At 37.7% G+C, this 27417-nt stretch overlaps 1 protein-coding gene across 2 annotated transcripts in view; it reads right to left on the bottom strand.

Moving 5' to 3' along the window:
• ROCK2 (Rho associated coiled-coil containing protein kinase 2) overlaps positions 1–27417 on the bottom strand; it is a 98444-nt gene that overhangs the window by 52243 nt on the left and 18784 nt on the right. For both annotated transcript variants that reach the window (XM_058019536.1, XM_058019537.1), the window contains exon 2: positions 5836–5917. In XM_058019536.1, coding sequence (XP_057875519.1) covers positions 5836–5917 — 82 coding nt within the window. The remainder of the gene's footprint in view (positions 1–5835; positions 5918–27417) is intronic.

Here is a 27417-nt window from a genome sequence, read left to right as displayed (position 1 = left end):
AATCTCAGTTAATAATACCACATAGGGATGCAAATGTTGCAAAGGTATCAGTAATACAGATGGGTTGTCTATTTTGGCATAAAATCTTATGGATATGGAGCAGATAATCAATGCATGGAACTAACCTGAAACAAAAAACTGGGGTGCAAGAAGGCAAGCTTAGATTAACCCTGAAGCCACATTGTAATTGTAACATAGTGGATCATAAAATTTAGCTCACTATCGCAAAACGTGACCTAATCCAGGGTGCAGGAGACCTTTTCATTAGCAGCCTTCTTATAGTGGTCTGAATTTTCAGATTTCACACAGATGAGTTTGAAAGTTTTGGTATCTGTATGCATGTCTCATGAATTTGCAACAGCACAAAGATCAGCAGAAGAAAAATATTATGTTTAAAGGAAGGCATTAGGTGGACTCCCCAGCCCCAGGATGCAATGGAATCTCATAGAAATATTGTGACATTTAAATAAAAGTTCTAAAACATGAGAATACCATCACCTATCACTCGATTTTCTTCGTTAACACAGGAAGGACCAGGAATGTTAGATACAAAGAGTCTTTAAAGACAACTTTTGATTTACTATATGAAAATGGCATTATAACTTTTGAACAAATGAAGTTTCACTTTCTGAAAGGGCAGAGTGTCTGGATCTGTTGCTGACAGCTGACAGCAAGAATGTGGCTGAAGGTTGCAAATGCTTGTGAAAATGGAAAAAATACCTGTCTAGGACAATAAAGGGGGATAGGGAGGAAGGAAAACCCCAAACTTTTCTGCCTTTTAAGATTTAAAAAAAGGTTCATATGCAGGTTATTTTCTCTTAAAAAAACCCATGTGTATCAAGCAGTTCTGGGGAGTGTATATAAGACAAAAAAAATTGCAAGGGAGTGCAATTTTACCCCACAGATCAGACACAGTCAGTCAATGAGTGCTGCTATGGAGTATGTTAAGTCAAAAGTTGCTGCCCTAGGCAGAAGTCCAGCCAGAAGTTAAACTGAAGTACAGCCAGGAAGTGCTGCAATCCCACAGCTGAACAAAAACCAAACAGAAAGCACAACAGAAAGACTGAAGTAATGAGGGGTGCATCTGTAGTGTCTGGTCAAAGTGTATGAAGAAGAAGAAGCTGCTGGAGACCTTGCAGAATCAGGAGGAACTAGAAGGCACAGCTCCAGACAGGGTAATGCTTCCTCCCTCAGAGAAATAAAAGGGGAACATGAGAAATATGTTCTCTTGCATAGATGGAAAAGAGCAGAACACAGGGAAACAGAAGGCAGCAGCCCTCTCTGGCTTACAGAGAACACATCCCTAATGTAATGAAAATAAACCTGATGGCAGGGCTGAATTGCTTTGTATCTACCAAGTACCCAAAAGGGAATGTGGTTAATGACACTGACATATAACTTGTTTATACATCTAAGACATTCTGTCTTACACACTGTGGCTTCCACGCACTGCTTGGGAAAGTTGGTTATTTGATACCTCTCCTATCCCTACTCCTACCAGAACAAAATCATTAAGAATGGAACTGGAGCCCAACCTGCTGAGGTGACAGTGAAGACCTGGCAGGGAGCTGCCTTAGAGAAGCCAAGAGAAAACCAGAGGAGCAATTAGCTCCTTAACTCAGTGGAAGTTCTACAGTGCACTAAATTCCCAAGATAGCAAATGCATCTGACATTTCATGAGTGCTGCTGACAGGAAGCCCAGAGCACACAGAGCTGCAGCCCTGGGAGGCACTCACACCACACGGGGTGACACAGGTTCCTGTCGGTAACCACAAGGCTGGGCAGGGTTCAGCAACTTCAAATGACATAACAAAATGCAAGGGGAGGAACCAGAACTGTTGATTTCGCAGGAAATTAATCTTAACAGTTGCATCTTCCGAGTAAGCAGTGTCTGCTTGGAGAGGAAAATGGCCAAAGGAACTTTTCAGGGAGTTTATTCAGGGAGTCTAGAAAAACTGGTGCACAGGTGCCACATCTCTACTAGAAGTCCCTTCTACAGTAAATACATCCACTGTCACTACACTCTACAAGTCTGCCAACCTACATAACATCAGCAAATCATTTTAACAACACAGGTTTCCAACTCTTGAGTGATGCTAAATAATGCACAGAAAAATCACTGATCCATTTAGGGAGTCAAGACTTCTGGGTTGTACAAGGCCTGTTTATGGCACCCCTCTCTATGCTGCTATTTGGACTTACTCAAAAATCCATTTTTTGTGCCCTTCTATTCATGATGATAAGAATATAAATGATTAAATGTTTCCAGCTATTGCTTAAACCTGTCATTTAACTATTTCAGACTAAATTGCATTGAATGGGAGATCACCAAAAAAGGCACAAGCCACTAAGACATGATTCAACAATTGGCAATCTTAGATGGCAGAAAAATTGACTTGGAAGAATTTACTCAACCTATTGCCTTTGCCTGGATGACAGAAGAGGAAAAGACCAAGAAAGATTTGTTACACCAAGCCCATGCTGAAAAACTCAGCTTCCTTTTCTAAAATAAGCTAATTAGTTTTTGCTCTCAGAGGGCTATGAGACTCCTCTCATTGTTTTGGGAATTAAATATTGCATTACGTTTTTCTGTTCCATGAATATGCTAAAAACCAGAGCAATTTAAAATCAGAATACCAACAGTTAATTAAAGCAACAAAAAACTGAAAAGAAATGGTTGCATTATGTCAGATATTTAATGTGCCTCTTCCAATAAACACAGGCTAACTTTGGTTCAGTACCTTAGAGGAAGTGGTAAGAAATCAGAATAGTAAGGCAAAGCAGGCAATTAAAGAATTTCTTTCATATCAAACAAGTGAAGAGACTGCTTTGGTGAAGTGGTCACAGAAACAGAATACATCAAACTCCTATAGTGTGGACAATTAATAAACTGCCTTTGTGAAATAGTTGAAACATGTGAGTTTCAGCTTGCAATTATGAGTTGAGCTAAACATAGATTAATGTCTCAGCTGAAGTGCAAGCTGTTTCATTTTTAAATTAAAAATTACAAACTATTAATGAAACATTAACCTGAATAGTAATAACTTGACATAGGTTGGAAGTAGGGTGTATACAAACCCCTGGGATTATGGTGGGGAAAAAAAATTATCTCTCAAAATGTTATTGTGGAAGAATAAAGTGATTAAACTGACTGTAAGTGTGATAATTATTTAGTGCTCTCCACAATTTCTGCAGCCTTGTGTAATGTGGATGAGCAGGATGGCAGTGACTCTGCTTTGGCTGCCTCACTGTGCAGCACAGGGTAACTCCAGGAGGCCCTGCCACGCTCCAGGCTGGCCTCAGGAAACCCTGGGGAGGGACGCAGGCTCCAGGCCCCCGGCACAGACTGCTCAGCAGAGTTTGTCAGAACCTTTTGACAGCAGCTCTCAGCTGGGCATTTGCAGCAGCTCTTCAGATGCTGAGAAAAATCACAAGAGACAAGAACTCACTGTTCCTTACCCTAAGAAGGCAACAACTTACAGTTCCATAAATTCTCAATACAGTTCTAAACTCTTCTTCCAAGCCCAAGGTTGCAAGAGGCTTCAGCAAGCACGTGCCACACTCTTTCCAGTGACACCTGCTACCCTCAGAATAGTTTCCAAGAAGACCTGAGCTACGGGTTTAACAATTTTAAACTGCATAAAATGGGGGTGTCAATAAGAACCCAGTTGTCCTGTTTCTTCCTGTATCTGAGTGGCTCATTTTGTGCTAGCACAAGTATCAGTGAAGTGAAAGGAAAATCAGAAACTGGTCTTTGCTTTTATTTTGCCTGACTAGTTTTAATAAAAAGAAAAAATGAAATCTGACTGTCTGCATTAATTCTGCTCAGTTTCCCTGTGTGGTATATAACAAACCATACAACCACCTGTGTCAGAAAAGACTCAAATGAATCACTGTGGCAGGATTGATTCTTTCTTTTGCAATATCAAAATACTACCAGCCTTGAATGTTTACAAAATTCTCATTTCACAATTTATTTTTTCCCAAAGTGTAAATCACAGAAGATATGCAGCAGTATTTTTATTCTCTCCCAGTCAGTACAGAAACAGCAGAGAAGTTACAGGTGTGATTCTCAAGCAAGATGCACTGCCACACGATATGTTGGCCAAAATAGTCAGGTGTAGCATGCTTTTTTAGAGTTCAACAGGTGAAGATGAAGTGTACCCTTAAAAACTCTTTATTAGCTACTGTGAATTTTTTTGTAACACATCTCAAAATTCTTTTAACTAGTATCTGGCTATTTCAACAGTATACTGCCAGGTGATTTAAGAATAAAAAGGCAGTAATAAAATTGTGAACAAAAGTATATTTTCATGTTTCTGACATTGCTGGTAGCCTCCATGTCACATAGGATACTTAAAAATATTTACTACAATGATAGAGAGCCTAGAGGAGGAGAAGGAGCAACAGCCTCCGAAAAAAGGGAGACAGACAGCCAGAATATTCAGGGGCTGCAGAAAACAAGCAAGAAAACAAACAAAAAACAACCAATCAAATAATAACCAAAACCCCAACCTGCTCCTGAGGTTAAATTGTTTTCCCACAGTTACTATTTCTAATAGTCAAAGGACACCAGTCTTCTGATCAGAGAGAGGCTTCTAATTTTGTTCTACTGAAAAAATAGTAATGTAAAAGCAAATATGACCAGCTCATAGAATTTGCTAATAAATGTTTTTTATGTCATTTTCATAGGGGTTTCCCCTCGCTTTACACATTCAATGCTCAGTTGCAAATAACAAAGATACTTAAAATGCTGTTACAGACCCTTTCTTTCATAAATATCTGCTTGAATTCCTTTGAACTCAAACTGAAAATAATCCTAAAGTATGCCTCTATGTCCTAATCTGCTCTTTCTTATTTACTGTATTGTAAGTGATTTCTCCAAATGAGACTTTACTGGCAACTGTAAAAGCTGTGTGTCCATCTACAGGGCTCTGCTAAATCTCATGGAGAAGCACTGAATTCCAAACAAAGAACTCACCACAAATTACTACACCAGCCACTATTTAAGTAAAGAGTTTGAGTGGATATTCCAAGGAGTCCCAGAGCAACAGAGGACAAACACATACAAGGTCTTACCAGTAAAGAATTGAAAAGGAGTTGCTAATAGGACTGCATCTGCAGAAACCTAACCTCAATATATGCAATAGAAAAGGTTTTTTTTTTTAAATATACATCTCAAAATAGGCTCACTACAAAGCACAGTTATTCCAAGAAGGCTTACTCACTGCAAATTACAAAATAATCTGCTATTTTTACCAGAAAAAAAGTTCTGCTTATATACAATAATAGAAAACACTTCAAAACCACAAAATACAGCTATTTTGATGTAGAATCATATGCTTAATAAACTCCAAGATCCTGTCTACAATTAACTTGGGGAGAATCACAAACATTTATGCAAAGGTTCAAAAATGAAGCAACAGATTTTAAGGTACAACAATTTAGTTTTAAAAACCCACAGAACACTTCTCTGTTAGATTCAATATGACTATGTAAACAATGTTGACTTCAGTGTAATGAATTCCTGAAGAATAATAACTAGGATATACTTAGCAAGTTATGTAGCTACACATATGTAAGATAAGAAAATAACATTAAAGGGGTTTTCCAACTGTATTTAGGAAAATAAAAATCTGGTATTTTCCAACATATTTTTACAATACAACAACTCCCTTAAATGAAATTTCTCTCAGTAATAAATGGTCCTCCAAAGCCTTCTGAAGCTCAGATTTATAAAAGTTATTAGAATAACTATGAGTAATGCATTTCTGACCACTCAACTTCTTATGATTGAGATCACAACAATGTCATTAAGAGCCACTTGCAACTTACATCTATTTAAAAAATTATCAATGTTCTTGTTCTTCCTCAGCGCTGGATAATCCAGATCAAGGACCAAAGAATTCAAGCCATCCTGAAAAAAAAATAAAAATAAGTTAATTGAATTCTAAAAATCTTAATTAACAACTTAAAATTACTGCACTGAGACTGATTGTACATTATTCAAGCACGCATTACATTCCTAGTAGGCAAATCAAACAAGCTCTCAAGTATGTTTATAAACCAGCAGAGGAGCCAACACACACTGACTGGCTCCAAGCTCTATAAACAGTACAGCTATATTACCACTGATTAGTGGCACTGGGACTAAAACTGGAGTAGTAGTTTTAATCTAAATCAGTAAGTAATCTCACTCATTAAACACTGATTTAAGATACTGAGTTCAGTCAATCCATTTTTCTTACTTCTGTTACACTTTTCCTGCAAAGACTTTATGTTTGTTTATCTATATTATTGCTTTGATCAAAGTCTCTCTACCTTCTCATTCTGGACATTCAAAAACCAACCACACATTTTTCTTGGAAGCAAGACGTGACCTAAACCTAAGAAGACAATTCACCATGTAATTCAGACTCACAACACTAAAATACCTTTTCTAAGTGACTCAACAGTAGATGAGCCAGAACTCTACATGCTGTTCTGCTATCCATTATCAGCAGAAAACAATTGAGACTCCTAAAATGGCAAGGGATGAGATCACCAAAACTAAACTTAAAATAGTATTTTAAATGCCTGTTACAAGACTTTACTCAGTTTCGCCTTTCTGCAACCTGGAAAAACTTAGAAAATTATTCTTCAAACACAGAGACCTTTCCAGTTACACAGGGACAAATAAAACTAAAAATTAGCTTCAGATACTAAGAGCAACATACACCATTCATTGTCAGCAGCTCCAGGGTTCAGCCTGAACTGGCAGCTTTATTCGTTGCCCTAAGAACAAAATCCTGAGACTGCTTTTTCAGGTTTTTGAGCCTTGACGGGGCATCACAGAGATTTAAGTCAGAGACCACATCATGTTTATTAATAGGCAGCCACCAGAACTAGACAGCTTTTCGGTCTTCTTAATAACTGAGGGTATAGCTAACAACCTGCTAATTTTATATTTTTATTAATATATCTGGAAATGCATAATTTATTGCAAATATTACTAAAATTATTATATTCATTTTAATAATGTATCTGGAGAGATTCAAAGGCAACACCTAAGATTATTAAATACATTTTGAATGCTGCTTTGTCCTAAATAAGCTCATACAAAAATAAGACCACTTCATCCGTGGCATTATCAGTTTACATCACAAAACACATTAGTGGTTAAGACAATTTCCAGAATGAAGAGATTTTATTTATTTATTTATTTTTGCCTCCTAACAAATGAAAGTGTCTTGGAAAGTGTCCCAGACATGTTGATAGAGTATAGGTTAGACAAATGATTAAAAGCTGGTTGAAAGACTGGGCTTGGGATCAGTGGCACAAAGTCCAGTCAGAGCTGGTGACCAGCAGTGCACGCCTGCACTGGCACTTCTCATGGACACAGAAGGTTTTCACAAAGGTCAGCAAGGGGAAAAGTCAAGTCCTGCTGCTGGGGAGGAAAAACCCCAGGTACCAGGTATAGGCCTTGGCCTGACAAGCAGGAGAGCAGCTTTGCAATGAAGCACCAGAGGGTCCTGGTGAGCAACAGGTTCCTCTCTACCCTGCACTGATGAGGTCCCACCTGGAGTGCAGTGCTCACTCCTGGCCTCCCAAACCATCAAGGGCAGGGATCTGCTGGAGTGAGTCCAGCACAGGGCCAGTAAAATTAAGGCACTAACACATTTCTCCAAGAAATAAAGGCTCAAAGGGTTGTGACTCTGCACCCTGAGAGGAGAAGACACAGGGCAGGGGAGCTCATCAATGTCTGCAAGTACCTGATGGGAAGGACAGAAGAAAAGGCACTGCTCATTGACAGGACAACAGACAATGGACATAAGGTAAAACATACAAAACTCTATTTTAATACCATGCTTTTTTCTTCTGAGTGGTCAAGTACTGGAACAAACTGCCCACAGTTTGACTCCACAGAGGCTCCACCAGTGGAGATATTCAAAATCTGACGTGGCATGGTCCTGGGCAACCTACTTTGGTAGACCCTGCAGTGAGCAGGGTGTTGGACTAGACAATACCAAGAGGTCCTTGCCAAGCTCAAACATTCTCTAACACCTATAATATTTCCACTGCTGCACAGAAAAAAGGTGGAATTTTACTCTTGACTGTAACCTTAACTGTTATGGCTGTTTTACACATCAAGTTCTAGAACTTCCTACCAGAAGGAAGCATAAGACAGTGTAAATAAGCAAACAGAAAGTCAGTCAAAAAGGCACAGTAGGTGCTTTAATAACAGTAAATATAGGAATTATTTCAGCCTTGACCATAACAGCTCCTGCAAGACACATTAAGGAGAAAGGAGTGATGCACCAGGACATCATACTCATCTTTCAGAGGGACAGAACACTTACTACTTATTCCTAATTTATATGACACTTTTACAGAAGATACAATAAAACCAAACCATTGTTATATACTTATGGATTAGTCACTACATGAATTATACAGGTAATGCCCAATAATCTGGACAAATCCAACAGAAAGTACTAATTTGAGAGGACTTCCTGCAAAATAGCAGAATAAAATCCATACTACACTTGATTTTGCAAACACCACCTTCAAAAAAGGGTACCTCATTCTGCAGCACAGTGTGTCTGCAGAAATATGGATCCTCACCCTGCAACATGTAGAGAAGGACCATGCTGAATGCCCTGGTGGGAACAGCTGGGCCACCTTTTAGGATTTTACCCAGCTCAATGAAGCATCAATTCCAATTAGATGACAGTCTACACCAAACTCCAACATTATTCTTTCACTGCTACTGAGAAAATACTCTCATGATCACTAACAACGGGGTAGACACCTTAAGGGAGATGTGAAAGCACTCTGAGCTGACAAAAATCAGGAAGGCATATTTTTGTTCTTCCTATTTTGGAAGGGAAGAGAGGTAAGGTCACCTGATGTCTTAATGCTTTTCATGTTAAGATATTTTAGTGGTTGACCAAGAAACCCATATACAGTGTTCATGAGTTCTATTTTATGCAAAACATCAGGGGAAAGAATAGTTATCACCCCCCAAAAAATTTAGTGAAGTTGGATTACAGGGTCCAAACCAATCATACATATTCCAATTTAAGCTGAACTGTTCATTATAATTTCAGATGTCACTTTTTTCCCATGTGTCATTCTGATTCCATGGCTTTTCTGTGGGCTATACAAACTGAGAACGATATTTGCAGCTATTTTTTAATTAGCTCTTTTTGCCTCTTTTTCATGGGCTCTAGGTAATAATTTTCACAAGTAGTTATTAATGAAAGGAAATTTGAGAACAGCACAACTGACAACTTTAGCTCTTTGGAAGTGTCCTAACCCTAGACCACAGCCAGATACAGCTAGTGTCAAACAGAGGTGAGTATAATCATCACAAGGAACAGAAAGTGTGTCAAATTTTTTTAGCCCTGTGAACAAATCTTACACTCTTTCAAAGACAAGATTTTAAGCTTTTAAACAAAATTTTAATGTACAAGATTTCAAGTTCATATCAACTTGTAATCTATGAAAAACTTGTCTTGCACACTAGCATTTTGTCAAAAGCTGTTTCCTTACATCTTTACATTTTCATTGAAAGACCTAATTTATATCACTTAACAGAAAAAAATCCCTCCAATTAAGAAGCTGGGTCAAAAGATTATGCAGTAAAACAGACAGTTGGGACTGAAGAGAAGTAATCCAGGAAATGACGTGTCCTCTGTCTAGGCCTCCCAGATAAGTCACTTCAACCAGGAAATATGCCATTAAAGGGATTTCACTGCTCGTTTCTGCTTTCTGCTATTACAAAAGACTCTGAGCTAACAGGCCAAAAATAGCAGCTCCCAAGCACAAGCAACACTGGCAAAGACAGATCTGCCCCCATCAAGAGCCTTTTGCTGATGGCAAACATGCTGAAATGTTTTCCAAGAGAAAAGACCAAACTTGATTAAATTTTGCAACACCCTCCTACTACATGAGGAGCAGAGCTCTTGGCCACTCTGACAGCAGTCACCCTCTGTGGACAACATGGAGCCTGCCTTCCCCAGCAAGCAGTTTGCACTGTTTACCAACCTGAATGAACAGGCATGAATTGAATAAAACAGGCAAGAAAAGTTCATGAAATACAGGAACTAAATGTTTATGTTCTTCTCTGACAGAAGGGTCAGTGATAGGGAAAAATACTAGTAGCTTCTCAATAATGAGCTTAATATTAATTCCAGGCAACCCCACAGAAGCCTTCACCAAATGAAATCACTCTGTGTTGGTAAGAGTTTCTGATATTAAAGTAACTGTTTGAACCTGTTTAACATTGATATGTGCATGTAAACTCCACTGGCTGTCAAAAGCAGCTTTGGCTATTTTGATTCATTCCTCACTTTCATGATGTGAAAAAAATAAAAAACAAGGCCAAATAGTGGATGACTGAACAGAAAAGGTATCAGTTACTTCAGGAAACAATTCATAATCCTGCAATAACTGGAAAATTTAAAAAAGTCTGATCTAGTGAAAGATGTCTCTGGCCCAGACAAGTAGCTGGAATAGATGATCTTTCAAGGTTCCCTTCTAACCTACACTCATGAGATTCTATGGAAATTTCACTATGCCATTATTTATTTAAAAAACTAAAACAATATTCCTTTGCTTTTCCAAATCACCAAACAAAATTTAATAAAATATGCTGCAGCAAAAAGTAAGGATAGAAAAGTCTTGTAACATCACATTGCATTTTTTTTTAGCTGGGCCTAAATGATTTTAAAGGCAGAACTACCCAATTCTATGAACACAGGAATTGAGCATCTAGTGACTCTTCCCCAGGACTAAACCTCTACTATGTTCTTCCATATGTCAATGGGACCCTTAAATAATTCTGGTCTTTACCAAGCAATTACTTCTTTCCATAACACAGAAGGTACATTTGGATGCAAGGTGAGCAGCTAGTAACAACATAAAATAGGAAAAACAACAGAAAGATCATATGCAAGGCAAATGCAGCCTTTTCCCTGCTCAGTGATCTCTAGGATATGTTGCAATTCACTTTTCTCTTATTGAAGTGTTAGTAATCAGTATGTGAAGGAATAATCTGGGCCATGATAATGCAGCTGACATTTACTGCTGGGAGGTCTTGCTATTCTAGTTCTTTAAGAGTTTTACATTAATTAACAGATTTTTAAACAGTATTGGGTATGTACAGTTTAGAAACCTAAAAGCAGCTACTGTCCACAAATGAGTATGTAAATGATTAACAACAGGCTTCACTTACAATCTGATTTCTGTACATGAAGGTAAACAAATACTGAAATGGTTTTAATGTTGTCTACTAGTGAATACAGGCAAATTTTTCTTCATCATACAAGCAATACTTCTCAAGACATGTCCTCTTATGTGCTGCATTTTACATGCATATGTTAATGGTTTCATACATTTCCCCTGCTATTTGAAAGGCACAGTGTGAAAATGTAATGATAATGATAGGATGGTAACAGCCCTAAACCAGCTTCCTTCTAAATACTTACAAAAGTATAATCACAAAATTGTTCAGGATGCAACAAGACGGATGTTAAGGAACACCACTATGGAATAGTAAAAGCTTATGTAAATAATGATCAGAAAGGCTAAGGGGTATAATGAGTTGTAGTTTACAAGAGACGAGAAAACAAAGGAAGATACTTTATATTAAGAATGATCAAAAAAATCCATTAAGAATTACAAAAAACAAAGAATGCACAGAAGGTTTACGTTTTCCATGCTTTCTGGGATAAGAATGAAAACAAATCCTAAAGAAATTCATTATATACATAAAGAAATGTGCTGAGGACAGCAAGATACGCTGAGATTCACTCACAGTATTTAAGGAGACTGTCCCAACCAATTTACATTGAAAACTCAGGAGAACAGGAGAGGTCAGCAGGACTGAAAAGGGTAAATCAAAGCACTCCCATTAAAAGGCATAGGGTTTTCCAAACTACAGATCAGAATATTTGGCAATGAGGAGTTAGAGTAAGACATCATTTTGTAAACACCTAGAAGATTAACATGCAAGATCCAGAGTTTAAGGTTTTTTATGTTCTTCTCAAAGATAAAACAGCGCCATAAAAAAAGATTTCTGCCAGATTATAGGGAGTAATCAATAAAGCAAATCATCTTAACACAGGAATAAACGCAGGACTCAACATTAACACAGGCAAAGTAAAAAAAAATATGGTATAGGAAATCATGGAGAAAAGGTCCAAAAGATAAGTATTAGGAATTTGGTAATCATCAGGACTTGGAAAAGTGTGTCAAAAAGAAATTCCCTTGGGTTTGTCCTGTTTCAGAATATTTTCATTGCCACAGTAAAGCAATAAAATTAGAAACAGATCTATTAAGAACTAAAAATAAAATAAGTAAATTCAGCAAATGATACGGAGCTTGAAGTTTTGAGCACAGGCTTTTTACTGCATTTGAAATTACCTCAAAAAGAAGAAAAAAAAAATCTGAAAAAAATACAGTTAGATGCAACTCAAAGTACAAAAAGGGGGATAAAATCTCCACTAACATATGCTTTTGAAAGCAGTTAAATGCACAGAATATAAATATTGAAATTATGACCAAGCAGGAAGATAATGGAAAATGATGTGGGGTTACAGCAGACTCAGATGCATCAACAGGAGGTGCATTGGATAAGACCTCACAGAGAACTAAGATTCTTTTGTAAATGGAGATCAGAAATAATTTGCTGATATTGATATCATCTAAGCCAGAATATTGTGTTTAGTTCTGTGAATCCCTACACAGAGGACTGCAAAAGACAAGCCGGAAAAGAACTGAAGGGGAAGTTAAAAAGAGCAGGGAAATGATAAGCAATTTGTGCTAAAATAGGCTGTCAGGAGCAGAGACTTTAGTCTTTAAAAAGGTTAGCCTAAGGAGACAAGACAAGTTCTCTCAGAACATAAAAAGCTGGTACGAGCAATGCTGCTGATAGACAATTCCTCACATTCCCTAAAACAACATAAAAAATTAGCTGAATTAGGCACAAATGTTAGGTCACAGATTAGAGAAAAAAGTTCTAAATAGCAGTAGTGATAAACTGACATAATGCAGCTCCTCAAGGGAGTTGAGAAACCACCTTCACAAGAGATTCACAAGCTAGAGAAATATTTATTGCAGTAGGTTCAGCTGTGGATCCTTTAGCAGTGATCTCTAAAATTCCTTCCAAACCCGCCTAAAATCTCTTCACAAATTACTGTAAGAAATACACAAAGGCAGTAAACCAAGCCAAAGAAAAAGGACTGAAAGCCAGAGTAAACCAGAAGCTCTGAAGATACAGCTTAACATTATTCACTTAAAAAATCCCTAAAAACTTGACCATTACAAAAATGCACTTTTTTTTCCTCCAAATTGGTTGTTGCTGTTTTCTCTTTAAGCTTTAAGAAAATAAAACAGGTCTTGCATGTATTGCTGATTATCACTGTAGCCATGAAAAATTCAGTAGTTCAGCATAATCTGCTTTCATCTGAGGTCACTGTACATTTCCAGGTTCTTTAGCTACTTTGTATTTTAGAATTCACATTGCTTTCAAAACATTAATATGCACCAAAGCCCAGAACTACAAACCTGTTAAAATGACATCAGAGATAATTTCCTATTCATTGGAAATCTCCAAGGCCTTTATTAGCAATCTCTGCTCCTTAACAGGAGAGCAAGAGCGGGTTGGTAATTTTGACTGTCACTTTCCTGCAGTCATTTATGCACCAGCTCAGATGGAGTTTGCCCAGGCAATCAAGCAAAAGAGTACAAGTATTAGAACTGCAAAAAGACTATCTAAAAATGCACAAAAAGTAAACTCATGTCTAGAATTGTTTCTCTGACATCCTGAAGAAATGGAATTACCTACTGTTTCAAGAAAATCCAAATGCAACACACAGCCTTTTATTAATTCCTCTTTTCTCAAAAAGGGCTTCCAAAGGTTAGAGCTCTTGGACGAAGAGGTAACATCAGGAACACAGACAAAAAGGTCAGGAGGCTCATCTGTGCTTGAGGATGGAGACAGATACACAGCCTATTCTTAAAATCATTTTTGACCACATTTTTTGACCATCCTTGTTCCATATTAACTAAGAATCCCACTTGTCCATCATGAAACTTATTCTATTTATCTTTTTGTAACCTCAGACTGTTCAGTCTGTGAAGCTACTGTCAGCAACTATCCATGGCATGTTACACCATCAGAATCACCCATTTTTCAATTTCACTGTGAACTTCCTTTCAGATAAATGAATTTCCTATATATATTCCTTCACGTAATGCTGATGGTTGTATTATGTATTTTTACTAATCTATTTAGCAGTCATGGATAAATAAGATGCAAGTACACAATCTACTAACTAAACAGGACACTTATTAGGGTAAACAACAAAAATTGTAACTACCTCTATTACAGTAACTGGAGCTGCAAACAACATGGCTTGGGAAAAAAAAATCAAGAAAAAGCCTAGCATCCTCGTCCCTTAAAAGCATGATTAATTAGAAATTATTAAAAGGCTTGGTTTTTTTTGTAGTCAGTGATTCAGAAAAAATTATTATAAAATTTCCCTGTACTAAAAATACCAGCAACTGTTTAAAGTCATTCTTTAAAACACTTCTAACCAAATAAATAATGGCCTGCCCATCATGTTACCTCCTGCCTAACTTCAAATTTGATGTCAGCAGGATATTCTTATCAGCTGCACCACATATTTCTTGAAATGTAAGTGCTGCACTCCACCATATTTCCATGAGCCCAGATTTCCAGTTAAAGTGATGAATAAAACTGAGGTAATCAAAATCACATCTAACTCTGGAGTACAGAATTTGGATACAGTACGGAAAAACCTACATGCAAATATGTTAAAATACATAAATATTTAAAATGTTTAAATATATAAAATAACATAAATAACACTTCAATTCCGATTCCTGTGTCAGGACTTCTAGTGGAATATTCTAGATTTTAAAGCAAAACAGGAATTTTTCTGGATGTTTTCTGATGGAACTCTGTATACATTCTTCTAGGGACTGGCTAAAGTAATAGTCCCATCATTTGTAAAATCCACCATGATGAGGTATTATCAAAAAGTGAAGTTTCCTCATCAACTTCAATAACTAAAAAAAATATTTAAGAGGTCAATAGCCTCAGCCTCAAGCACTGTAGCAGAGTTTGTCTTTCCTGACAAGCCCAACTAAAAGTGGCTGAAAACTCCCCCCCCAAAACATGGAGAAAAGCAAACCTGTCGTGCCACATGACTGGCTGTCCTGTATAGAAGAGACTGGATTCACACTCAGGACAGACATTAAGCACACACTTTGAGCAGGGGTTGAACCCAGATGACCTCTGGAGGTCTTCAAAGTTGAGTTACTCCATGATGCTAGAATTACTTTGATCTGAACATATGGCAGATTAGGATAATAAAATCAGTTTTTGTATCATTGAGTCCAAAAACTTTAGTTCTTGCCAAGATAAAGACAGTCCTTGAATAAGGAATTTCTCTACTGTAAAAAAGTATGAAGTAAAGCAGTAGAAAAGAACTGTTGATAGGAACTTGCTATCTGCAGATTTTGAAAGACTACTTCAGCAAACCTGGTGAAGTGAATGCCTATTGCAATCTGCTGCTATAACTACTCATTTCCAAGTTTCTGAGTGAGAAGTTGGCTCTGTGCACAAATCTGTATTAATTAGCTATTTCTTCCACAAGATTAGTTAAGACCTTCACACAGAAACAACTGCTCCCCAAAGCTGTGGGCAGCCTGTATCAAGATCTTGGGGCTTCTTCCATTGAAGAGGAGGTGATGCAAAGACCACAGGAGAGAGCAAAAAATTTCTTCTGAAGGATTTTTTCAACTACTTTAATAATAAATTAGTTCAGTCACGGAAGAACTTTTATTTCTTTAGTCACTAAAATCTAGTTAATGTAAAGTTTAAAAGACATCAAGGCCACTGAAGAACCTTGTTTTAGAAGCTCCTAGCATGTGAATTCATTACAAAATTTAAAATTTCTATCACGGTTGATCACAAAGTCAGGAAAATAACAGCTCTTGATTTCTGATCTGTTTATCTAGCCATAAATTCCACTCAGTGGGTGTTGTTATATCCTCTGCCTTATGAATCAGTTTGCAGAAGCTTTTAATGCTAATTGCAAGTTATATCAGAGGGAACTGTATTTAAAAATAAACATTACATAATACTAAGATACCCAAGAAAAAGCTCCAAACTATTGCAGCTTGAAGAGACAAACACAAACAATAAACACTTGTGCTTGTACACAGCACCTCCATTTTATCTCAGTCAGGAAAAACATCAGTGTCTGCGAGATATTCAAATGTCATGTATGACCATAATAAAATAAACACATTATCTCACTTTGGACAGTGTAAAAAATCCTGTGCCGTTCATAAAAGAGCATGACTTGCAGCATGACACAGAATGACTGTGATTAAACCTGTTTCTCTTAAACTGAAAAGCATTTAGTATGTCTGTCCCTAGAAAACCAGAATATACACACATACATGCACACACACATGTATGTGTGTATATTCTACCTTTACCCTACGTAAAAGGTATGAAAGGGTATGAAAGACAAGAACAAAAGCTTCTATAAATAAATCGGCAGCTAAAGAAAGTAAATGGGGGCAAACTGTCTTGGTAAAGCAGGAGACCTGGGGACAGAAGATGGACACTTTGAGCCTTTTTTGCTGTTGTCCTCTGGGACACAGAGAGCTCCACCTCAGGCATCCTCACGGGATCCATCTGAGGGGCATGAAGGAGTCAGTCAAAACCATTACCAGGCTGCTCTCTACCTCCTCTGAGAGGTCCTAACAACTGGGGGAGTCTCCTGTTAAATGGAAAAGAACAAATTTTCTGCCCATGTTCAAGAAGGAGGACCTGCAGAAAAACAGGCCAAAATTCAAATTAAGTTCAGGCCCCTGGACACCATTATCAATTAAATGCAGAATAAGATAACTGACTAAATTGATCAGAAGTAAATTGTACATAATCAACTTGTCTTCTCTAAGGAGATGACTTTTTCAGTGCCAAAGGACTGAGCAGTGTTTATTTTGTTTATCTGGACTTCAGCAAGGTATTCAACACAGATTCCTGCAGGAATTGTATGGGCCACTTGGGTACACAAACAATCAGCTGGGTGGAAACCTGGCCGGACCGTCCGGCTCAAAGTATCACTGGGATCAGCAGAATGAAGTCCAACTTGGCACCTGGTGACCACTGGCATTCCCCAGGGACTAATACTGGGACCAATACTGTTTGTTTTTACTAATGACCCAAAAGCTAGGACACAGTGTACCTTCAGCAACCTCACAGATAACACAACCAGGACAGTGGCTGATACACTGGAGGACAGAGCTGCTATTCAGAGGGACCCAGAAAGGCTGGGGAAGATGGGCTGAGAGGATCCTCATGCAGTTCAGTGACACACACAGACTCCCCATGTGGGATGGAATACTACCACACACCAGGAAAGGCTGGCACTTGCTGGCTAGACAGTGGTTTTAAGGAAAAGGATCTGAGGGTCCTGTTGAACAAAAACCTCATCACGGGTCAGCAATGGGCCCTGTGGCAGAGGAGTATGACAAGAGGCAACAGACACAGCTTGCCATATGGGAAACTGAAATTGGCTACATGGAAACATTTTCTTCACTACAGTCAAATGTTAGAACAGGTTGCCCAGTGAGTGTATGGCATCTCCATGTTTGGATATTTTCCAAGTGAAATTCTTAAACATCATCTAATTGAAGCTGATAATGAGTACATCAGCAGTTTGGACCAGAAGACCTCCACAGGTCCCTTGCATCCTCAATTATCCTATGATGGTATTTGTATTCAATTCTGGAAATAACTTCAACCAGAGCTCAATTACTGACAGGGTGCCATGTCCATCTTCAGAAATACCACAAATTATTTGGCTAGACATTGCTGTTAGAAGAGCTGGCAGGATATTTTGGGAAACAATATTTCATCGTGAATTGTATTATCACAGTGTCATCGATCATCACAGATTGAGGCCTGTCTGTGGAAGATCATGACTCTGTTTTGTTTTGTATTGCAGTCAAATCTAAGATAAGAGATGGATAAGCACAAATTGAAATAAGCAGAGACACTATCAGATAGTATCACAGACATTCAGCTGGAACCTGGTCTCCTATGTATGTGGTGACTCAGACTTGCTGGCTAGCTGGATCTCCATTAACAGGAAGATGGAAGGCAAATGAAGCCAGCATGCAAGACACTTAAAACAGAAGGGAAGGGTTTATTCACATCATAAAACTTATTGCCACGGGATGTTTCTGCTGCCAAGGAGTTTACACTGGGCTGAAGGCTATTCGATTCAAGGGAGATAAAGCTGACAAGGGCTGTGAGACAGAAAACCACCACATCCACCTTGGAGATTCCCTGAGTTGCCCTGTCTCCCCAAGCTGGGAGAGTGGAATTGAACAGGCAGAGTCCTTCTGCACTCTGTCCCAGGCACTTCTGAGCTACTGACTACTGCTGGGAACAGCATCATTAGGCTAGAAAAACTCCTAATACAGTCTAGTTATCGAAACTGTCTTTTCATGCTCACATAAACTGCTTTAATCCCTACAAATAATTACATGGAAGTAATTTTTTTTCAGTCTACATATTACATGCTCTGGACAAAAGAGAACATCATGCCAAACTCAAAAGTATGCATGTAAAAAGAGAAGAGCTTCAATAACAGACTAAGATAAACCATTCTGAAACCAGCAGTACATTGTATCTCGTCTGTCATCCTCCCAGCCTGCAAGAGGAGCCTTGAAATTTGGGGCTGGACGAGTAATCTGTTGATGAGATGGTGATTGTTCAAAGGTTGGACTCTGACAATCTTGGAGGTCTTTTCCAATCTAAATAATTCTGTGAAATGTGAGAAAACAGAGGCTGGATTCAGATGCCAACTCTAACAACAACCAAATCAAGAGCTACTGCTACAAAGCAGGCTATGAGCTTGCAGAAAACATTTGAAAGGATTTAGTACCGGCTCTGTGCAATAAAACAATTGTTCTCATCTTTGAAATTTACAACAAAAAGACCATCAACCATTTAGTAATGTTTTAAAGTCATACTGCATCTATTTTAAGCCAACTTTTACATCTTGGGAGTGGCAGTACAACTGCATACACATACAGACCTATTAGAAAGAAAAAAAAATCAAAACTTAGAGGATAAAATAGAACAAAGGTTGACTGCCCAACCTTATCTCACTTCCCTTTCAACATGATAATCCAGTATGGAATGGGTGGCTGTGCAATACTTTGTGCGCTCTTTCCTGGACGCAAGTTCACCCCTTGCTCAGTGAAAACAAAACCAACAGAATTCAGTGTTTAACATTTCTCTTAGGTAGCTTAAAAACTACTTTCAGGTACATTCAATGTTCTAGGAACTTGACTTCCATTACTCCACAGACAATGTAAAAACCACTCACACTGCAGTTTCTGAAATACCATGACTGATTATCAATTTTACAGCTGGTTAAACCTCATTCTAGTTAAAAAAGGCCATTTGTTTTGGTAATACTCTAGATGGTAACTCTGAAATGAAGTGGGACACTTGGTCTGGAATTTGCATGAGTTCCCAGAACATTCCTCTTCCCAATGCTCCCGCTGTAGGTGCAAATCAAACAATTCGGTGTGCCTATGTATACAAGATCTTTTTGTTTGCATTTGTGAAAAGGAATCACATCAAATTGACAAAGGAAACTGTAGTCCTTTTAGAAGAGACTTAAAATCATAATGAAGTTCCTTAGACTTTTACTGCTAAGAGAGAAAATTATTTTAAGTTATATCCCTACTTTAAATATAAGATTTATCTTTAAGAGAACTCTAGTGTCTTTTTTTCCCAGATGTCTCAATTCTCGGCATCTGAATTTTGAATTTAGTGTTATTTTCACAATTTCATCAACCTAGGAAATTATTATTTTCAAATTCAATTCAAAAAAAGACTTATCTCTACTAAGAGAAGCAAAATTCTGAAATTAGAGCAATATAGTTTTTTCACAGTAAAGATGTTATTCCTTAACTGTTGTAAATTCACTCTTCTGTTCATTGTGGGTGAAATAAAATCAAAGGTTTTGCTCTACATACACACACTTGTCCTTTTACCCATAGTAATGGGATTTTCAGATGGACATACAAGTCTCCAAACTCTCAAGAAAAAATCTCATCCAAATCCACCACATTTTGAAGTTGATATGCACCTTTACTCTTCAAGAGAGTTCCTGGTTCCTAACTTCCTGTAGGCAAACCAAGAAGATGGAGGTACACAGGTGAAAGATAAGAAGATCCCATTTTCATTTCCATCACTTAGAGGTGCAATGACCCAACATGCAGCTTACCTTCTAATACTTATTTCTAAATTTTGCTATCACTCTACACTACACAGTATGCAATTCTATATTTAACCCATTTCTTCACTCAGAATGCCATCACTCTCAGTGGAAATACTTTAGTTACATACCAAAATAGAACTCCTAGAAGCAGTAATCCTTTATGCTGACTCATTGATCTGAAAATATAATTTCAGTTCTTCGAAAGCGTATATCTAACTTCATTATGTGCTCAAATCCCCCTTGTTTACATGCACTTTTGAGAAACACTGAATTACAGTTACCACAACAACAACAACTATTTGTGAAAAAACATTAACGTGCAGCTAATCCCTACTATTCTGTTTGATCCCACTTCAATACATCTGAATAACAAACCTGTCAGGGAAACCTGTTTGAAAAGTACACATGATTGTATTTGCCTAACAGCAGCAATATAAAACTTCTTCTACAAAGGACAGGCAAAGAAGTGCTAGGCTAAGAAATACTGCAGTCATCGAATTAGAAGATATTTAAGACCTATTATTAATCATCAAATATGGATGAAAGTTTGGCACAAAAACAAGCTCACATTTGCTCACACAAAGGATTTGGAAGAATGAAAATCCACAAACACGTTTCTACAGTAAATCATAATACTGAAAATCCAAGTTAGCATTAAAATGACCAGAAAAAAAAGGTCAGAGTTTTAGCACACATAATGCAGACAAAAAAGGTGGTCAATAGTTAAAAAGATGAAAGGATAGAAAAGGATTACAGAAGGAAATGTCAAAGATCATTCCAAAAACATTTTGAAAGGAATTCTAAATATTATCACTTAGACTTGGGCAAAAGGAAGAGAGGCGCAGTTAAAATTATTATGGCTTTTTCAGTCTGCACGGCTTGATTCCAATTATAAAGCAATGTTGCTGCACTGATTTCAATACCCATTACTACTAAAATATATGGTAAATTAGGTACTAAATTCCTTTAAAAAGAAATCAAATTAATTAAATGGAAATTTAACTCCCTAGCTAAACGACTGATTGATAATGTGAAGCCAATTATTTCAAAAATTATCTTTCCTGTAGAGTTCTAAAATCCTACTAACACAAACTAGTGCTAGAATTCTAAAACTAGTGTCAAAATTCTGGAACTAGTTCTAGACTTTTACAGTCTTTGTACATAAATTTCTTTAGTAAAAGAATGACATCGGTTCTTTTTGCAGGTTCTCCTACATGCATATGTAAAAAAGTAGTCCACAAATCACCATAAATTGAACAAGATTTAACAACCTCTTATCTGAGTTCTTCCCAGTATCCATACGTGAAAGAACCATGTGCCTTGAAGTTGTTTGTTGAGCCAGCAAAACAGATGACTTTCAGGTCATTCCCCAGTACATGTACATTGACACAGAATATGATTCATGATTTGTATTTTGTTTCCAGAATTCCCCACATTAGATCCATGAGAATAATGTGGGGGAAAATAATCTGAAAATGGAAGTTTATTGTTTTTTAATGTTAGGTTAGTAGTTGGACTTGATGATCTTAAGGGTCTTTTCCAGCCTTAATGGTTCTATGAAAAGCAATCCAGTAGGCTTACAAAGCAAGAGTAGGGGATGCCAGCATCCCCCTACTCCGATGTGACAGCACATACAAATGGGAAGCCTTTCAGGCAGACAGCACAGGCTGAGTAGGCTACAGGTCAAACAACAACATCAACAAAAAAAATGGGTACAGGTGAAAGAAAAAAAATGTCAACTCTAAGAGTACAGTGTTCTGCCAAGAGGACAGTCCTGATTTCAGAATCACAAGTGCCCGGAGTTCCCGGAGAAAGATTTCTATAACAAGCTAATGAAGTCTTCCCTGTGCAGATTCCCAAAGCAGTGGCTGAGCCTCAAGCAGACTGTAGAGCTGTCTTTTCATGGCTATGGCTATTTCTGAGCAATACCAGCAGTGAAGACCATGCCCAGAGTCCAGCTCAGCCACAACCCTGCGCTGCAAAGCAGAAGGTGGATGATCTCAACAACTGTTACTTGCACATCCCATTGCAACTTGAAATACAGACACTTCTAGGCGGAGACTTCTGGTGCACCACCACAACACCGGATTAGTGATGCAATTCCTTCCTCTTCCTGCTTATGAATTTTCACTCTAGACCAATGTCACAGCTCATATCTTGTCCATTTTGCAAACACAACACTCAGTCAAGCAACTAGCATGCTTTCTTGGGAAATAGGATCAGTTTAATAAAAAATGTTGCCTTTACCATCCCTTTGCTAGGGACCCTGTCCCCTGCAGGCCGGGGTGCATTGCTGAGAGCAGAGCAGCATTGGTGGCCAGGGCAGGACACAGCCACTCTGGTCCTGTCCTCCACACTTACAGCCATGGTTGGGAGCAGGGGCTTTATGTCCCTTTACACACTCAGGAACAAGAACCAGAATTCCCCCCATGCCAAGAAGACTTCAGAGCTGCTTCCCCACCTGGCTCTTCCCTGCTACATCATGGCAACTTCTTCTTGCCTCAAAATTATAAAGGGGAATAACAAAACCCCACATTCCCAAGGCAGCACCACAGACATTTTCAAAACCAGAAGACTGTTCTTCAGCTCCACATGAAAGCCAATGCTGCCATCACAGCGACAGCCTTATCCTATTCCATTATAACTGTGCAAACATTACCCTTCTTTACCAAAATGCAGTTTACCAGAATTCAGGGTTATTTGCTAGGATGTACTGTTTTGCAGATAAATTTTACATTTACAGTTGTGATATTCAATTAACAAGAATGCTGATGAAAATATTAACTCACTCCCTTTGTCAAGCAGAAATATTTTAAATCTGAAACTTCTTACTAGCATAATTTTAATTTTCTGTACTTAAAAAAGTGCTAGGAAAAAATCCACTAAGGGAAAATTAGCAGTAAGTATGCAGAAATCATTCTGAGCTGATATTTCCAAAATCTTGCAAGTTCTGAAGCAACCTATAAATTTGCAACCATGTGTTGCTATATATTGATTTCAACCCCCTCAGTTACCTCAATTAAGATTGTATGTGTAAAGTTTACAGTATGACATTTTCATCTTCTGAAATGTTTAAGAAATTATCATCATACTTTACTTCATTTTAAAAATCTTCCACTCCCCACAGGAAGTAGCTGAACGAAAGCAGAACAGGGCACCTGCCCACTCCTAGGAACAGCTGCTCAAATACTATCCTCTAGTAAGTACATGATTAAATGGGAAGTTATTTAATTTCCTGATCAGCCTCAAACTTAAGGTGGTACATAACACAGAACTATCTGCATGAGCTACCATGTGAATGCTTCCATGAAAAGCATGAATTTTTAACAACATTAAGACTTGCAATTTATCTAAACAATGTATATGTCAAACTTTAAACTCCATACTTTGCTAAACTGACATTTACAACAGAAAACACTAAAGCAACACCCAGTGTAGCTGTGACAAAGTAAATCATGATGCTCTATGAAAATTCACTTTCTGACTGACTGCATAACTATGGCACACTTCAGTTATGCATATTCTTCCAACCAGTCATAATCTTAGTAAACCAACTCCCTCCTTTTCAATTTTCTCACCAAGTCATAAAGGAGGACGCATTCAGAGACCTTCATCAACCCCTCCAAAAGCCCTATGACACAGCTGCCTTCCAGCTGCACAACCTTCCTGCTGACATGTCATGTTCCACTAAAAGATCTAGGTTCTTTCCTGGACAGAAATGGACTGAATGCACATTTTAAAGCATGACAGAAGACTCAAGACAAATGGAAATTTATGCTGGGATTTTTTGGGCAGCTCAGAGGAACATGAAGTACTGTCCCTGTAAATGCAGAGGTTAGCCATTCTGCACAGCAGGCAGGAAAACGAGGTAAGTGCTTTCACAACTTCCACTTGCAAACCAAGCTGCACCAACACTTTATGCTACAGAAATAAGGAGGAAAGCTAAAAGCTTCTTACTTCTTTGTGCTGCAATATGGCACTTCAGTCAAGAGCAATTTTGTTTCTACTGAAGTCAGCAGAACTGTCTCATTTTAATTTTAAGGCTTTTTAAAAAGTGGTGATTTAGCTGACCCAGAAATACAGTGTCAGAAGTAGATTTTTAACAAAGCCATGCTCCTCTGTTCCTCTTATCTCCTCATTTTTTCTTCTTTGGGTTTCTTTCCTATAGCTCCATACCAGCTGAATTCCCAGACAATATTTCATTTTCTCAAAACTGATCTTGCATTATTTTCATGATTTGTCATGAACTGCTCTCAATTTGAGATGCTTGATCACAGTTGTAGCTCTTCCTCAGAGTTGCAATGTCTTACTCAGTTGGCACATTTGCAGCTCTTTAAACTCATCTTTATCTACACAAGCCAGGTTGCCATGTCATTTTTTCATGGAATTAATATATTTCTCTTCAGATGACACAGTAAAAAACCTTGCTGTTCTTCTCGCCAGATGACACAGTAAAAAACCTTTTCAAACCTTCAGATTGAAAACACCACAAACTTTTCAATATTGTGAACTTTTTTTCCAGCAAAGTCAAGCTTTTAAATAATACTTTTCAGAATCCTTCTCTTTAGACTAGAATAGTTCAGCTGTTCATTTTTCCTCTAGATGCACCTACAGGCCTTGGGAGGACACCAGGAGTTTTTCTCTGACCTTAGTGCCTTCTTTACATTGCTCTCTGAAAGTTTGTTCATTTTCAGTCTACCCAATGGCAAAAAACAACACTCCAGTTATACTTCACAGCTAAACAATGGCCCTCCACCAACTTCAAAAGCAGAGAATTCCAAATAACTACTATCAGTAACCATTTAGAAAGAAGTTCTGCATATCTGTTGTATGAAACAATACTATCTCAGCATTTTATGCTAAAGTATTACATTTACCACACAATTTCAGTTGTAACTGTTATAAACATTTAACTTCCATGTGATGCAAAGAGAGTTTTTAGTAAGGATGACTGCATAGTGGAATTTGACAGAAGTAGCCAAGATAACTGAAAAATGCTATTGACAGTATTTTATCAAATGTTTGATAGAAACTTAAATTATCGAATGTTTGACAGAAATAGTATTTTACAGCACTTCAAAAACTTGACTGGGGAGCAGAAGATGATCTAGCCTGGCACCACCTCTGAAGGAGGCACACACCGCTGCATAAACCGCTGGGGTTTCATCAACAGAGTGCCTGGGTGGCCATACAAAGCTGGAGCTTTACATTCATTGAATTTATTTTATGTAATTTCTTGGAATGCAGTTTATAGCTTAACACAGAAATCTGTCCAATATTTTAGTTTTAGCTGGGTGATGTCATTTAATTTCTTCAACAAGACAACGACTTTCAGACAATTAAGCCCGTCATGAAAATGTAAATGAGAGCATTAATATATTCCTTCCATGACATTACAATAATGCACCTCCTGGATTTATAAATAAACTCCGTGCACTCTATGCCTCCTACATCATCTACCTCCACGTCTCAACATCTCAAAATATCTGGCTTACACAAAACAAATTTTCACAGGTATTGCACACACTAACTATACAGAATGGTATTTTGTAATGACACTTTGAAAAAAAAATAAAGTTAATAAGTCTGAAACTCATGCCTAAACATATTAGAGTCAATTAAAATAATTTAAACAGGATTGTCTTAAAGGTAAAATGAGAAAAAGCCTAGTTGTAGTGAATGACCCTTGGAATACATGATGAAGTAGTTATTTGCTGCATCTTTTGCTACATTTGCTAACAAAGCCTGAAGGACTTCCACAAATAACAAGTGTTGAAATGCTAAAACTGTAAAACATGTTGGTAATTGCTCTATTTCAATTCACTGAAGAAAAGCAATCAAAAACAGCTCTATGGGAGGAGTTTTGAGATGGAAATACTGAACAGCTCATACTTTTCATTAAGAGTGACCAATACTTATAATTTTAATATAAAATAATTACAACTACATGGCATTCAAGTATACATGCTGTATCAAGGACAAGTGTGAAATAACCTTTTGAAGCTTCTTTCTTTTCATTTGCCCCAGACTGCAAAAGATCCATTACGTTGTTGACCTGATTAAGAAGCAGTTGAATAAAAACCACAGAGAAATGGGAAGCTCAAGCCTGTGCTATTGATGATACCCACAGCAGTCAGGATGGATGTCTCAAGAACTTACTCCACCCAACTCTTCCCAAAACAAACTTCGGAAGCAGGTTAACACTAACATTTGCTTCCAAAGCTGTGTGTTGCAGGCATCTAACAATGAGTAAATAAATTACAGCAACCCACAGTAATTTTCAGAGCTGCAGAGTAACCAGTCAAGCAGCATATGTTTGCATACAGAAGTGATCTATTCAAGGTCTGAGGATGAAGTTCCAGGACAGTCTAAACCAGTCTCCTTATCCCCTAAACAAAAATCCCCACCCCTCCTTTGCTTCAGCAGTTATGTCTTTCTCACCCTGAGCAAGCCAGTTTAGGGAGCCAAACTGGACAGGTCTTCTGCTGTTTTCATTTTTGGCCATTTATTCCCTTAAACCTGTTCACTGCAAGGTCAAAAAGTAAAATAATCAGTGAAAAGGCAACAGAAAGAATATAGGAACCAAGGCAGATCAGTCCCAGGCACTGGGAATTACTCCTGAGAAAATGTCATTTCATTCAAACCTGAAACACAGGGAGGGTGGAAAAGCAATAACAAAACAACAAAAAGCTGTAAAGAACTTCTTTCTTTTATTTTACCAATACAGCTTCACTTGAAAAGAAGCTGTATGTCTTTAGAACTGACTATTTCTTGGCATACTAATCAGTCTAATCAGAATAGAAAATACTTCCATAGTTCTGTAAGAAAAATATGCTAAGCATACTATCAATAGCAATTAGTTTATCCACAGAAAATGTTTTGTTTCACTAAGTTATGGTTCATATCCAAATGGACAGATAGACCTCTCATGAACAAAACACTCCCTACATATTTTAGAGTAATCCAGTGAGTTCATTTTTTACTTCCTGCCAAACATAAAAAGAAAGTCAAAATGTCAAAACAATGAATTTTTACATAACTATATAAAAAACTCTTCACACATGCAAATAGTACCTTCTTTTGCTTA

This window comes from Melospiza georgiana, chromosome 3 (assembly GCF_028018845.1).
Source record: "Melospiza georgiana isolate bMelGeo1 chromosome 3, bMelGeo1.pri, whole genome shotgun sequence".
NCBI classification, from domain to species: Eukaryota; Metazoa; Chordata; class Aves; order Passeriformes; family Passerellidae; genus Melospiza; species Melospiza georgiana.
The sequence above is the reverse complement of the archived record's forward strand: the minus strand, read 5'-3'. Positions and strand labels throughout refer to the sequence as shown.